At 39.9% G+C, this 14662-nt stretch overlaps 1 protein-coding gene across 4 annotated transcripts in view; it reads left to right on the top strand.

The window, feature by feature from the left end:
- ints1 (integrator complex subunit 1) overlaps positions 1–14366 on the top strand; it is a 32277-nt gene extending 17911 nt beyond the window's left edge. For 3 of the 4 annotated variants that reach the window (XM_069180726.1, XM_069180728.1, XM_069180729.1), the window contains exons 34-48: positions 1004–1184; positions 1612–1735; positions 2273–2403; positions 2697–2784; positions 3576–3823; positions 4809–4938; positions 5389–5522; positions 5918–6110; positions 6808–6935; positions 7312–7421; positions 9308–9424; positions 9663–9733; positions 10234–10325; positions 10980–11089; positions 13677–14366. In XM_069180726.1, the coding sequence (XP_069036827.1) occupies positions 1004–1184; positions 1612–1735; positions 2273–2403; positions 2697–2784; positions 3576–3823; positions 4809–4938; positions 5389–5522; positions 5918–6110; positions 6808–6935; positions 7312–7421; positions 9308–9424; positions 9663–9733; positions 10234–10325; positions 10980–11089; positions 13677–13792 (1973 nt within the window). In that variant the 3' untranslated portion in view covers positions 13793–14366. The remainder of the gene's footprint in view (positions 1–1003; positions 1185–1611; positions 1736–2272; positions 2404–2696; positions 2785–3575; positions 3824–4808; positions 4939–5388; positions 5523–5917; positions 6111–6807; positions 6936–7311; positions 7422–9307; positions 9425–9662; positions 9734–10233; positions 10326–10979; positions 11090–13676) is intronic. The other variant, XM_069180730.1, reaches the window with a different exon arrangement.
- The last annotated feature ends 296 nt before the right edge of the window (positions 14367–14662 follow it).

Genomic DNA, 14662 nt, shown 5'->3' with positions numbered 1-14662 from the left:
GTATAATAACTCAGTATATTGTTTTTTTATGGTGGCAGCTCTGCTTTTAATGAGGTTTAAATTAAAAAGCTGAAATCTCTTTTTCGTGATAATCATTTTTCAGTCAGGATGAAAAATTGTACATAGTTATTACACAAGAAATAATAAATGTCCTTAGGCAACTATTCCAGATTTTGTTTTGAGCCATAAGTTTTAGCTTGTTGATTCAGTTGCTGTCTCCAAATCTGTGTTTTTGCCATCTGTTTCTTTTTTTTTACAAGTTTGGCAATGCTTGTCTGCCTCCCTGAGAAAAAAAAAAGAATGTTTCTTGGAGATATAAAATGAATAGCATACCCCCTGCTGTGTATCTTCTAGTTATGTTGGATCACAGATGATTAGAAGCTGCTTTTCATGTTCAGAGCAGACTGTGGTAAAGCAAAAATGCATCCTAGTCAACAACACAGCTTCCTCAGTTATTTTGAGTTTGTCGATTTTGGCTTACACAACACTTTCCCTTGTGCATATGTGGCTTGCTTTTTTGCTGGGAAAGCTGGCTGTGCCCTCTACCATTTTAGTGCTAGTTTCCTAGCTCAGCGTTGCAGTTTCCAGATTTTGCTAGCCCAATTTTTATTTTATGTTATTTATCTTGTACTTACATCATTGTTTCTTGTACCTGCCTAATGTAAATATATATATAGTAAGACACGCAGGGTGTCTGCTTAGCATAAGAAAATAGTCATTTATTTGAAACTGTAAGCTGATCTGAAAAACCTTTCTCATGCTAGTTGCAACTATATAATGGCCAGTTCTTCTTAATTTGCTTGTATATACTAATACTATACCTTAGAAAATGTAGGTCTTCCTGTCCAGGGTGTATCCTGCCTTGCTACAGGGTAGGCTCGGGCTTCCCCGTGACTCTGCACTGGATACCGCAGCTTGTCCTACATGAACAGTTCATTGGAAAGAAAATATCAGTGGGATTCAGGAAATACAAATAAACATTGTTGAATCGCTTTGTTTTCAGTGATTAAGGGACTGATAGAGGTCAAGTCACCTTACCTGGAGGAACTGCTGGCGTTGCTCATGACAGTTGGCATGGAGACGGGCGCTGCCAATCCGGGCACGGGACCCGTTGCCATGGTGAATTCTCTGCTCCTTCAGGAATGTGAAGAGGCGTCAGTCAAAGCAGAATCTGATTCAAGCACGTAAGGAGATCCTGAAAAATAAGTGTGCTGTTGTGTATTCATTCTGCAGTTGTGGTACAGAGTAATAAAATGGTCCTTGTCCAGTGTGGTTCTCATTTTCTCTGGCCACTAAGGACCAGCTGGATATATCTGTGAACATACCGACAGTTTACTTTTTTCAAAACTTGTTCCTGAAGTTATTTGTTTCAATGCTGATGCTCCATCATCACTGTGGTCTAGTACGAAAGTCCACAGTCGCCGCATTGAGTAAAATTTGTTTCACAGGCTTGTCTATAAAATCAGAATATTTTTTCTAACAATAAAAGCCTAAACAGAACAGGAAGTGAAGAAATAAACATACATTAAAACATACAAGTCTGGAAATGAATGCTTTTAATATCCCGATTGTATTACCACATAAGTGATTCGTACCTTGCTCATTTCTCAGCTCGGATGTGACAAAGACGGTCAACTCTTCTGGGCTCCTGATAGACTGGCTTGAACTGCTTGACCCTGAAGTGATCTCTGTGCTCCCAGACCTTCAGCAAAGACTGCTGTTTTCATGGAACAAGGTAATTTCTGTGACGCTGTGAAGGGTGTAAGGAAGTAGGAGTATAAAGAACCTGTCATTTTAGAGGCAGTGGACTCTGGATTAAGAGGTTATAGATTAAAATCTTGGGTTTGGCTGTTGTACCCTTGAGCAAGGTATTGCCTTTACATTGCTTTGGTAAAGTGCCCAGCTATATAGATAAATACGAGGGTAAAAAGTTTTGAAATTGAGAGCAAGTGAATTCATATAATCATATTCAGGATTTATTTTTGGTTTTAGTGTCCTTAAATCTAAAATGGCTGAAGTAAACTGATTATTGCCTTAATTTTGTGACCCAGGTGCGGGTATTTTGTAATCTTACTGTATATATAAAATCATAAAAGTATAAAAAATATTTCTAACATCACATAACAAACGCAGAAATTGATGTCAGTATTTCGGTGCAAAAATATCAATGTACACTTCATGACAAATAGTACAGGTGACCTTAATCCAGGCTGTTAATCTTAGAAATTCCAGCTGGATAGTATGTACTACATAGCACTGTTGTTTTCTTCAGAGTAAAGGAAATGCAGGAGCCCAGATACCTTCCTACAGACCATATCTTCTGGCATTGCTGACACATCAGTCAAACTGGACAACCCTGCACCACTGCATAAGCTTCCTCCTCAGCAAACACAAGGAACTGAGGTGAGTGGTTAAGAGTAGCCCTTGCAGTTGTCCCTTTTTGGACATTTTTCTCAATTGTGTGCTTTTCTTTTGTATTTGTGTTTCTATTGTTGCCTTTACGGTTCTTGTTTTAGAAACTGTAATACATTTTAAAAAATACTGATTGCGTTTTTTTTTTATGGCTGTATGATGCAGATCTAAGATTTTGGATGCTTTTTCAGAGTGAGTTTATGAATTAGTAATAACGTGAACTGAACTGAAATGAATTCAAATGCATTGTGCTGTAAGTCTGCTTTAAAATGTGTCTCCCTTAGACTGGAGCCTTCCTCCTCTCTGGACTTCCTCTGGGCCTGCATTCACATTCCCCGCATCTGGCAGGGCCGTGACCAGAAGACCCCACAGGTGAGCACGCAGCACAGCAGCGCCTGCCAGACAAGTGCTTCTTCAGTCGCTGAGCCCCACTCGCCTCTTTCGATACGCGCAGCGACAGCACAGCTGGGTCAGGGTGTAGTTACATGGCAGGCAGGATGACAGGAGTGTCCTGCGTTCATTTCTGGACCTATTCCCCTATGTGTCTGGGACGGGCTCCAGGGTCCTGTGTTCCTTACCAGGAATCAGTGGCTTTCTGATAATGCATACATGGATTGGTGTTACAGTGAACCTGTTACGGCAAAGACAGCCAAAATGTTGAGGTCTTGTTATACCAATCTGCCGTTTCTAAAGGACCGGTATTTCTATGAATATAAAACAGTCTTAATAATGAAGAATTAATAAGCCTAGTTTATCATTTGGACAGCAAAATCTATATCATGATGACAGACTTAAATCAACCTGCTTTCTTATCTAGCAACTTTGAGATTGTTGGATTAAATTGTAGAACAGTGTTAAATACATATTAGTTTGTTACATTATCAATATTGAATTGTTGTTTGTTAAATTACCAAATTGTTACAATTTTATAAGTTAAATATTTTTGCTCTAGGTCAGTGTGAAAGTAGAGGCACTTAAAAAGTATTTTTCTTCAGTTATTTTATTTTAAATCTGTGAAGAATTGTCAAGTAAAGGGTGTGGTATTAGAGGACCGGTAAAACTAAAAGCTTTATTTCGAAATGCATCCTCTTAAAAAAAAAAAATATTGGTGTGTCTGATTAATTCTTGTATAGTGATTGTGACTTCCACTCTTTTTTCCCCAGAAACGTACCGAAAACTTTGTGTTGCGGTTAAAGGCTCCAGAGTTGATCAGCTTGGTGGACCTGATCCTCTCGGAGTCGGAGATGAACAGCCGCACCCACCCCCAGAGCAGAAGGAATCTGGACGAGGCCTCCTGCTCTCTCATCCAATCACGGCTGCCCTTGCTCCACAGCTGTTGTCATGGAGACCTCGAGAGTGTTAAGAAAGTGTCTGAATACCTGATTAACTGCATCAAGAAGTGGGGAGAGAGGTACAGTCGCAGAGTCGCCATTTGCCTTTAAATACCTGTTTCAGTTTTGGTGTGATTTGAGCACATTATAGCTGTTTTAAGGAAATGTATTGTACTGTCAAATCCTTTGCATTTCTGGTGCATATCAGTACTCAGAAATTGTAGGTTTGCCTTTTTATTATATCACAATTAATATGTTGGAACAATGACAGATTAAGGTGAGGTCCAGACAAATTCAAGTTTTCAATCCACTCAACATCTTTAGATTATAAACCCTGTAACTGAATGGAGTCCCATTGGACAGTGGGAAATGTCTCAAGAGTATCTACTAAGTTCTGGTTTCTAATATACAGTTGACAGGAGGGTTGATAGTTTGCTATAATCTAGCTCCTTGTTTAGTTACATCTTAATGATGGCAGCAGGAAGTTTAAATTTTGACACTCAGGGTCTTCGTAATTGCTAGTTTGTGAGTTGATGGTTGATTTTTGTTTTCTTTTCATAGATAAAAACATTCAACTTACACTGTGATTGAAAGTGAAAAGTCATTTTAACTGCATCTAGTACCTTTCAAAACAGATTCCCTGAATCAAATGATAAATGCACGTGTTCTGTGAGGTAGATGCTGCGTTCAGGGCGATGTAATATTCCTTCAATTACTGGTGAATTGGAAACTAGCAAAAGTCTCATATCTTATAATCTGTTTGATAGTCTAGTGCATTGAAATAAACACCAAGCGAGAGGATTAAGGGAGGCATTCTACACAAACCCACATTATTCCAGGTGTTGTTGAAACCTTGCTCTTTGAAGAATCTAGCTTTTCGTTATTCTGACCTCGGCTTTAAACCACAGCTTAAAGGATGATGTTTGTGATTTTAAGTGACATCTGCGTGGCGATGCCGGGTGTTCTTTGTGATCGCTGTGCGAGGGGGATGAAACACCCTGAACGGAGAAAGATATTTCCCCATCACTGTCTCCTGAGGACCTGTTCTCTCTTGGTCTTCCGTAGCGTGATGAGCAAAAGGTGTCAGAACCTGCTGCTCCAGATCTACCTGCAGGTGCCGGAGGTGATTCAGCACGTGACTCTGCCTGGCGTCACTCTGAGCAGCGAGGGAGCAGCCGCGGGCAGCACCTGTAAGGTACGACCCGCGACTTTTCTTTCGGCGGTCGTTAAGGGGGAGCTGCAGTCCCGATGTCTCAGGCCTCGGTAAATCTCAGGGACCAAATACATTCATTGCAAACTCGCGTGGTGAAGTGAACATGCCCTTCCAGCTCACAAGTCACTCTAATGACTAATGTACTGTGATGTACGAGCAAATAAGTACACGTTACTGTGTACGTTTTACTTTCGTTGTGGTTTGAAATGCACTCATCAGTGCTGACTCTATCTGATCCAAAAATATAACTAAGTTGCAGTTTCCATTTTAAGAAAACTGCAGAATTACTTTAATTGCAAGTGACTACAAAGTGGACAAATCCTCTTTAGAGAAGATGAGTATCATTTGTCTTCCTGCTACTCTTGCATGTGAGCTGCTCCCGGTGAAGTACGTAATATGGTGCTTTCCCCTTTCTTCCCCTGTGTTGTCTAGCTGGATGTCCTAGTTCACCGTCTCATCACTCTGCTGGCAGACACGGGCGAATCCAAATCCGCGGAGAGCCGCATGTCTGATGCCAACATGGCCTGCAGGAAGCTAGCTGTCGCTCACCCGGTCCTCCTCCTCCGGTAACTCAGCTGGGCCTGTTGGTTTACAATGAATGAGAAAATACACTGGTGTTTTCTGTACCGCACTGTCTGCCTCCCTTGTTTTCATGTACTGTATGTAATAGAGAATAAGCACAAATAAAAACTCCAGCACAGAGATGTTTCAAATAGCACTTGTGACAATATTTTCATTTCATTGGTGAATATTGTCTTCCTACTTAGCTGCTTCTTACAGCCTTAAGAAGTCTCTGCTTTAATGTAGTCATGTGATTCAATATGCAGACTAAATCCTGTAATTTAATATTTATCTAACGAAATGTCTTTTCTGTTTTGCATGATCAGACACGCTCGTCCTGTCTGGGCTTTCACGGTTAAGGAGTCCTTCGAAAGTTAATTCAGAAAGCTTTCTCTTCCAGACATTTACCTATGATTGCGGCTCTTCTGCATGGACGCATCCATTTAAAGTTTCAGGAATTCCGCCAACAAAATCACCTGACGTTCTTCACTCACGTGCTGTCCATTCTGGAACTCCTGCAGCCCCTTGTGTTCCACAGTGAGCACCAGAGGGCGCTCCAGGACTCACTCTTAACCTTCACCCAGGTCCTTCAGGTACAGAAAAGCTTAAACTGATTGTTTCAGACCAGTTCTATCCATATGGATTGTTATCTTCCCGGGCTACTGGTACTTTAATGTAAGACCTGTAAAAAGAAACTATTCACAGCCTTCAGATAAGCTGTGTGCAATACAATTTTTTGTTCAATGAGCATAGAAGAACTCTAAAGAAGCTTTCCATCTTTTAGTTAGAATGCATTTGCAGTTTAATATCTAATCATTTTTTAAAAAGATTCAAAATGCGCTGGATGAATTTGGATAAATTGCGCTTTTTCTAAACGGTATCAATCTTCGAGGTTAAATGAATGAATGTGGACAGCTAGCCCAAGCACTAAAGAGTATATTTTACACACACTGGGATTGGTATTATCAGTAATTTAAAAGGTTTGCACTCATATTCCCTGTGGATTTTGGAGCACAGACTTACTATATAGGTATGATGTTTCACCACAGTGGGGGAGAATAAGACCAAGCATTATTTCTTAGAAAAACTGGGAACCTGATAAGTACTGCCTCGCTTCATTAAAAATGTTTATCTTGTCACTTGGGTTTAACTGTGCTCTAATTAGTGTTTGGCCATCACAGATCCTTTGTCACTTTCCTTGTGAAAAGAAGTCAATAAGTCACTTTGACTTGAAATGTAACCTGACCTCTTTTGCTTCTTGCAACACTAGCTTTGTTTTCCTGTCTGCAGAATTTCAGGAAGTCATCGAGACAGCTTTCAACCTTCATCAGTAAATTTGTCCAGTTTATTCAGAAATACATTACCCATGATGCCAGTGCTGCCGTTCCTTTCCTTCAGAAGCATTCTGATATCTTGCAGTGAGTAGTCCCACAAGAAATATTGTCTTTAATTATAAAAAATTATAAACACATTTTCTTCAATGTAGAGTTTGTAGAATTGGACAAGGTATTGGAGGCAAAAGGCTCAGTTGGTTAGTCAGGATATTAACTCCAGTAATTTTAGCTGTGGGAGTAGATGGTGAAGGGTTTAATTTGTCTGCTTGTTGTCTGTAGAAACAACCTGTTCACTTAGTGGCCAAAAAGTAAGTTTATGTTTAACTTATTTTTTAATATGATTATGAGTTATTTTAGCTTCTTGACAATGTTATCATTCTTAAGATGAACATTTTACAAAGCTGACTGAGTCTGAGACTAAAAACTGCAATAATAAAAGATTTTTTAAAATCTTTCCAAGGGGCCTTTCTTCAGAAAACCCTGACTTGGTGCAGCTCAAGTCTCTGCTGGCTGGACTGACTCTGCCTGTGAGGAGTGGCGTATCAGAGACTGTATCTGAAGACAGAGAAGGTGTGTGTGCTGTTGCCCTACGTCTTCCACTGGGTACATGGCCCCTCAGCACCTAGGCACTTGGTTCTGCTGTTACCTGCGTAACTAATCACTTTTTACAAATATTTGGCAAGTGTACATATTCAGTAGAATATAAAAATAAACCACTACTAGCTTAGGCAGCGGTTCAGGTGCCAGCAGCATGCAGCCTCTGCAGGACAACCGCTAAGGTAATGGGCAACAGAACGGCTACAAACGGGAGATGGCTGTTCAGCCCGTTGTGAGCTCTTGATTTTCTCAGTGCTGTCAGCTTCGACAACATGGCTGGGCAGCTTGCTCCGTGCTCCAAAACCTCTTCCTTCCACCTCTACATGGTTTCAGCTGGTGTCCTCCAGAGTCGGCAATAAAAGACAAACTAGAGATTGAAACCATAGGATTGATTACTTGAATCAGGTTCCGTTTTAGTCTTCTCTGTTCGTGATTAAGAAGGTTAAATTCTTTTCGCCTGTGTGGGACACTCCTTTGAGCCCAGGAATGTAGCTGTTTGATCTTCTCTGAACTGATTCCAGTGCTGAAATATCTTTTTTTTAACTTGACAGCCAAAGAGGCACACAGTATTCTAAATGAGGTGCTGCTAGAGTTAGCAGCTTTAACATATCTTGACCGTTCTTTTACATGAACTATATACCCACTCCACAAGTCTTTACTTAAGTTGTAAGCGACTGTTTCTGAGCCATTGCATGGAGAATTACTATTCATGATGTTACAGAGATTCTCTCTTATCTTCCTTGGCTGTGTGGGGGAGAGGCAGGAGGGACAGCAGAGCAGAAGTGCAGGGTTGTTGCCATTGAATGGTTACCAGGTGCGTGTGCTGACCACAGCAGGGGTAGAGCAAGGGTAGAGAGAGAAAGCAAACTTCACCCCCTTCTATGGGGGAAAGAAAGTAAATAAAGATGAGAAAAACATTTTAAAATAATAAGCTTAGAATAATTAAACACCAAATATAATATTGTTTAGTGATCAAACACGACTGACTGAGTCAATAATAAAATAACTTGAAAGAAGCTATGGTCTTGGCTTCAAAATTATGCCTCAGTAGCTTGTTCCACGCTCCCACCACACTTTTCATAAGAAAGTGCCTCATGTGCCTGCGTTTTATTTTTGTATTTTTGTTAGTACGTTTTGTCTGTTGTTGTGTTACTACACAACAAAAATCAAAGATATTTATCTACCCTGCAAAAAAAAAAAAGGTCCAATGACTGGCTCAAAATATAGATTATATAATTAAAAAAATAAAAACTAATTTTCTGCTTTTAAATCAAATGGTCTGTTGAATTACACACCAAAACCTGCTCTTAAAACTTCAAAATTTCAAATCCAATCTCTGCTGCTAAATGTAAACAAACAAGAAAGGTACCTTATTGATATGACAGCTCTGGTATCTGTGTAGAAAATAGCATCCAAAAATATTTCTTTGTGCAAAGAAATATTCTGTTGTAATAGGCTGAGTCTTTTAGTCTTGAACAGAAGAGTCAATGTGGAGATCTGACTCAGGTGATCTAAATCCTCAGAGGCATTGACCCAGTCTGTGCTGCGTACTACATGAGAATCAACAGTGAGCCATTAACCTCTGGCTTCTTGTAAGGGGCTGTTGGATGAGATCTCTTGATCAGTTAAATCCTATTTCTTATGTTCTTAGCTCGTCTAGGGTTGTAAATATTCGTGTTTCTCATGCTGCGCTGTCCTTTCTCTCCGACAACGTAAGGCAGCTTTTGCAAAATAAGGAATATTTTTGATATCTCATGAATATACGTGAAGGAGAGGGAAAACTCCAGTAGAAAGAGATTGAAATTGTTTTTGTAGAAGTGTTAATGAGCATTAAAATCGTTGCTCTTAATTTCTCTCAGCAGAAGAGTCTTCAGCGGGATCTCTTCCTCTCGTCAGTATCTCAGCCTCTGCTCCACTGACCGCGTCTGACATGGCAAAGTACCTCAAGAACATCGCCAGAGGAGAGGCCATTGAAGGTGACTTAGCAGTGTGAAAATGTTTGCAACACAGGCTGTAACAAATCAACATATTGTACTTTAGAATGTGAAAAAAGGATTGTATACTTATTTTCATTAAGGTGGACTAAAAAAGTTCTGTGGTGCTTGGAAAAAGTCACAGCCTTTAATTAACTGGATAGTTAAAAGCCATTCTGTGCATACGTGAGCTGTTTTGTTTTCATGGAATCCCCCTAAATAGTCTTTGTTTTAACTGCAGATATCTTGGAGGTCTTAAGTGAAGTGGACGAGAAATCAAAGCGAAGCCCTGAAATTATTCCCTACTTCACTGTAAGTGCAAATGATGTTAGAGTCTGTTGTCCAGGAGGGGGCAGTGTACTGTAGTTGGTAAGTCTTTGCTCTCATAACTGGTGGGTTGTGAGATCGAGACCCCGCTGCTGAGCCGCACCAGTCCTCCCAGTTGTGTGAAGCTGATCCGCATTGCTGGGGGCAGTCCCTGCAATGCACTGGTATCCTGTCCAGGAGTGGGGTCTCCCCATATCTCATCCGCCTAATGCTGTGGGAACATTATCCGCCTCCCTTTTATCAAGGATAACCTGAGAACACACGGAGACTTTTAAATAATTACAGCCGTGTGGTTGGCTGAATGCTGTTTTGATTCATCACTACACTGAGGACGTGAGTGATAGTGCAGTCTGTGGGACAAATAAAAATAACTTTTCTATTTCATTTTTTTAGAATGGCGGAGTTGGATATTGTCTCTGCTTCACAAGTGGTTATGATTCAAAAAGCATAGCTAGAACTCACCTCTTATTTGTTTTGCCTTTCAGAGCGATTTGCAAAGGCTGATGAGCTCTTCTGAAGAGCTGTGCCGTAATATGGCCTTCAGCCTGACTCTCCGCTGTATTCAGAACAACCCCAGGTATGACATGGAGTATATGCAGTTCCTGCCCCGCATGTCTCCAAGTTCATTCATGGCACTGCTTTTCTTGTCCATCCATGTGGACTGGCGTTTAGAGACTTGTAACTGGGAATTTGTGGATTCATATCCTGTGTTGGACACTGCTGCTGTGCCTTTTAGCAAGGTACTTCACTGAGATTGCCCCAGTAAGGTGTCCTTGCTCTATAAAATGTGTACTCTTCAGGTGGTCAGTGAGACATTGTTCTGAATTTACTTATTTACTTAAATGAAAATTGTTATTGTTTTTGTGAAGGTACATATTTGTGTCTTGGTTTAACCTAAGAGATCAGTATGTACTTATTAAGGTTGTAATTTACCATACCATGCATGTACATTTCTTGAACATGTCAAATGAGCCACCTGCTTTATGTGTCTGGGGGTCTGCTGATGCTTTAATACAGCTCAGTATGTGTTGCTCTTCATGGCACTTAGGACACCAAGTGAATTGATCTAAAGCAGTTATTATAGTTTTGTGAGTTAGTAGTTTCTAAAGCCAACATTGTTTTACTCATCATACTAGGTTATATGTTTCTACAAAGTATGTGTGGTTATGGTTGTGCAATATATTGTACATGTACCATTTCATAACATGAAATGTTTTTTTCTCTCATACAGTATGGCAGCTGATTTCTTACCAACCTTTATGTACTGCCTGGGGAGTGGGAACTTTGATGTGGTCCAGACAGCTCTGAGGAACCTACCAGAATATGTACTGCTGTGTCAGGGTAAGGCCCACATCACCTGGATCTGGATAAAAAAAGCACACAATTTTGGATAAAAAGCACATATCAGTGTAGCATGACGGCTTAATACATTCGACCACAACCAGACATGAACATGCTGTTTTTTGTTTTGTGTAGATTTAGTTTTTGAGTAGCTTTTGTACATATTAATAGGCTTCCAAGTGGTCCAATTTTAATAGTGTATTGTAATTTACAAATTCATTTTAAGTTTACAGTCTTTGCAACCAGAATGCAGTCAGACTATTGACAAGTTGTTATTATTGATAAAGACCATCCAGACTTTACAAGAATGGTTAAGATCACTGTTGTCAGCAATAAGGCTGTAATATCTCCTACTCAGATTGGAGCTAACTTTTTAATCCAGTAGTCTTTATTTTTCAACAACTTCTCTTACTTCATAATTATAGTTTGCTGCTTCCTGGTTGGATTGGTTGTAATCCATCTCAGACACCAAGACTGCTTTTGTTATATTGTATGAAACAGTGGATTTCCCTGGGTGTTGCATTACAAAAAAAACTGACAGCAATTCACAATCCCCAGATAACAGTGGCGCAGTGAGATGGCAGAGCAATGAGGAGGCACAAGCTGTGCTTGGTGTGTGCTGTAAGGAAATCATCTTCTTAAAATGTATACAACTGAGCCTTTTGCCCCTAGATGTTCTTCTCCTCAGGCCTTAGAAACACCTGGCATATTTCAGTTCTCTACGAGTAGGTCCATTTGCTGGTGCTTTTCATCTGTAGGATGGTGGAATTCACTCGCCTGGTCTCGTTTCACCGTCTCTCAAGGTGGAGTGAGTGACCCTACTGTTAATATACTAAGCTGGTCTTCCTGGACTAGCCATTCATCTGCTTGCTATTTATCATTTTAGTCATATTTCCGAGATGTTTCTACCTTATATATATTCTGCCTCCCCTGTGCTAGTTATTCTAATGCCCCGTGTCTGCCTTAGCAACAGCTTATGATTGGTGGATAATTGCAGAGGAAACATGAAACATCTCCCCAGTCTGACCATCTGCAAATTGCATAGCTCTCCAGACATAGTGTAGCCAGTCAGCAGGTGGCTTGAATGAGCCATCTGCATGCCCTCATTATTTACTGACCTATATTAGCTAAATAGTACAATGTTAAATGACTGTGCCATAATGCATATTGATATAACTAGTATACCCCCACCAGAACACAACAGCATGTTTTCAAATACAAAATACATTATAGCCAGTAATTTCACTGGAGCATTTAGAATGGAGTGTTTTGTAGATCTCATTAACCTGTAACTAGACAACTTGCATATTCCCGCAGTTCATTTAAATTGAAGCGGCAGTCTTGGTACCTGGCCACTTGAGTCATATCTGATGCAGCTACCCTTTTCTTTAACAAAAACAACTTGTTTTAATCGTTTCCCAAAGTATCGTAAAAAGCAAGCGATCTCCAGTTTCCTCTTAATACAACCATTACGTTTTTCACAGCAGAATATCAGAAATAGGCCAAGCTTTTCAATCAGTAATTAAAATAAATGATCATAACCCCCAACAAATATTGTGAAGGATATATCCTTGTGGTTGGTATTATTGGAGGCACCTGAGATTGTCTCTGTTCTCTGGTGCAGTTTTGGTGAAAAGATGAATTATTCTTGCACAATGGGTTAAACAGATATTTACTAAAAATGACAATACACACACTAAAACAACACAACAAACAATGTACACTATGTACAAACTTTCTAGAAAGGCGTTTCAGAGCCCTATATCTAAAACGTTTCCCTTTATCACTTTGACTTCTGTAGCTTCTCATCATTTGCCAGACCTCGTGAATTTGACCAGGTAACAGCAGTGCCAGTGTCTTGATTACTGATTTAAATGGGGTAGCAGTTTTTGTTTCTTAATTCCTGAATCACACTTATAAAGGCTCCAGACCTCGCGTGTTGCACTGGCACTCACCCTCATAATAATTCACTTCTTTCTTGGTAAAACAGCCCAAACCCCTACTCTTCAGTAAACTCCAAACTTGGTAGGTATTGTGATTTACTCTCAGGATAGTCACACCATTAACAGTATGTGGGTAACGTCTTGCTTGGAAGCTTTCTTGCTGTTTTCTGTTTTTCAACTATATAGTTCATTGTTCTGATTTTAGGTGTGTTGGATGTGTTATTATTAATAAGTATTATAATATTAGGACCAAGTAAAGGTTAATTCCATGCTCAAAAGAAAAGAAAAGAAACGCAACGTTTCGGCTGTGGAGCCTTCTTCGGGTGTCAGTTATATAATAATATTACTACAGTACATCTCATGTTAGATGTTTTCGGTTGTGCGTGATCTATTATAATTAACGCACCACAAACACATTGCCTGACGGGAGGAATCCATGACACCCAGACCCCGAGAGGTTTGTTCTCTCCCATTGGGAGTCGTTGTTTTCCTCTCCTCTGTGCCAGCGTGGTCTGTTGTTGCTGCACAGTGCTGTCAGAGGCTCTATAATTCTGTAAACCTCTCTGTGGCCAACTGTTGCAAGGGTTGCCATGGCAGATAAGGGATTGGGTGGCCTCTGACATCCTCTTGTTTGTCCTCTACAGAGCATGCAGACATCCTCTTGCACAAAGCCTTCTTGGTGGGAATTTATGGTCAGATTGACACCAGTTCAATAATTGCCGAATCCATGAAGATCCTGCGCATGGAAGCGACAACCTAAATCCCAAAGTGGACAACCTGGCTCGTTCTTCACCTACGAAAGCCTCACATATTCCCACAGCTATCCCTCCGCAGGATAACAGATGAAATTATATTCATTGAGAAAGCAGGTTACTGACGAGAAACCTCCTGGCTAAGCTTCTAAAAAGCAGTTAATACTTTGTCTAGGGAAATAAGGGTTGATGTAAATACTGTTTAAAGTCCTGTATCATATCATATGCACTGACCCGGGTGAACAGTGAGGAGTACAGGAAAAAATCTGAGTTCTCAGACACTGGAGACGAATCATGTGACAAAATGTGTTAAGCAGTTCATTTCTGTCGCTTTTCTGTATATTCCATTGTTTCCAGTTTAATACCATCCCTTTGCTGTTATAGAGCAAGTAGTTTGGCTCACAGATTTGAGGGTGGCTGTAAACACAAGTCTTTTATTTGGTATTGAACTTTCTTAGACTGATCCTACAGGAAGCTCATTTGCTACTTTCTGTGAGGACAAGAAGTATTTTCCAAAAGCTTCCTTTTTTAACATTTCATTATTCATTAAAAACTAAATTAAAACCTGACTTACTTTTTCAAGTGTGTGTTTTGGTTTTGGTATACGTTTAATTTGGCTGATGACACAGAAAATAGTTGTTTTTTTTGTCAAAAGGTAAGAAAAATAACTTTCTACTTCTACTTTGTAGTTACATACATACTCTTAAGTTTAAAGGGTTGACAATCATTCCTCTTTCTATTTATAAACAATGCTGCCATGCTGTTGTATTCTGATGTTTGATAAAGCTACAAATTCCAAATATTTCTGATATTTTCAGAGACAACTTGTTCTGTAGCTTACCAATTAAATTATACCTTTTAACTTATATTCACATTTG

Source organism: Lepisosteus oculatus, chromosome 19, assembly GCF_040954835.1.
Source record: "Lepisosteus oculatus isolate fLepOcu1 chromosome 19, fLepOcu1.hap2, whole genome shotgun sequence".
Lineage (NCBI taxonomy): Eukaryota > Metazoa > Chordata > Actinopteri > Semionotiformes > Lepisosteidae > Lepisosteus > Lepisosteus oculatus.
This window is presented reverse-complemented; position numbering and strand designations above follow the sequence as displayed.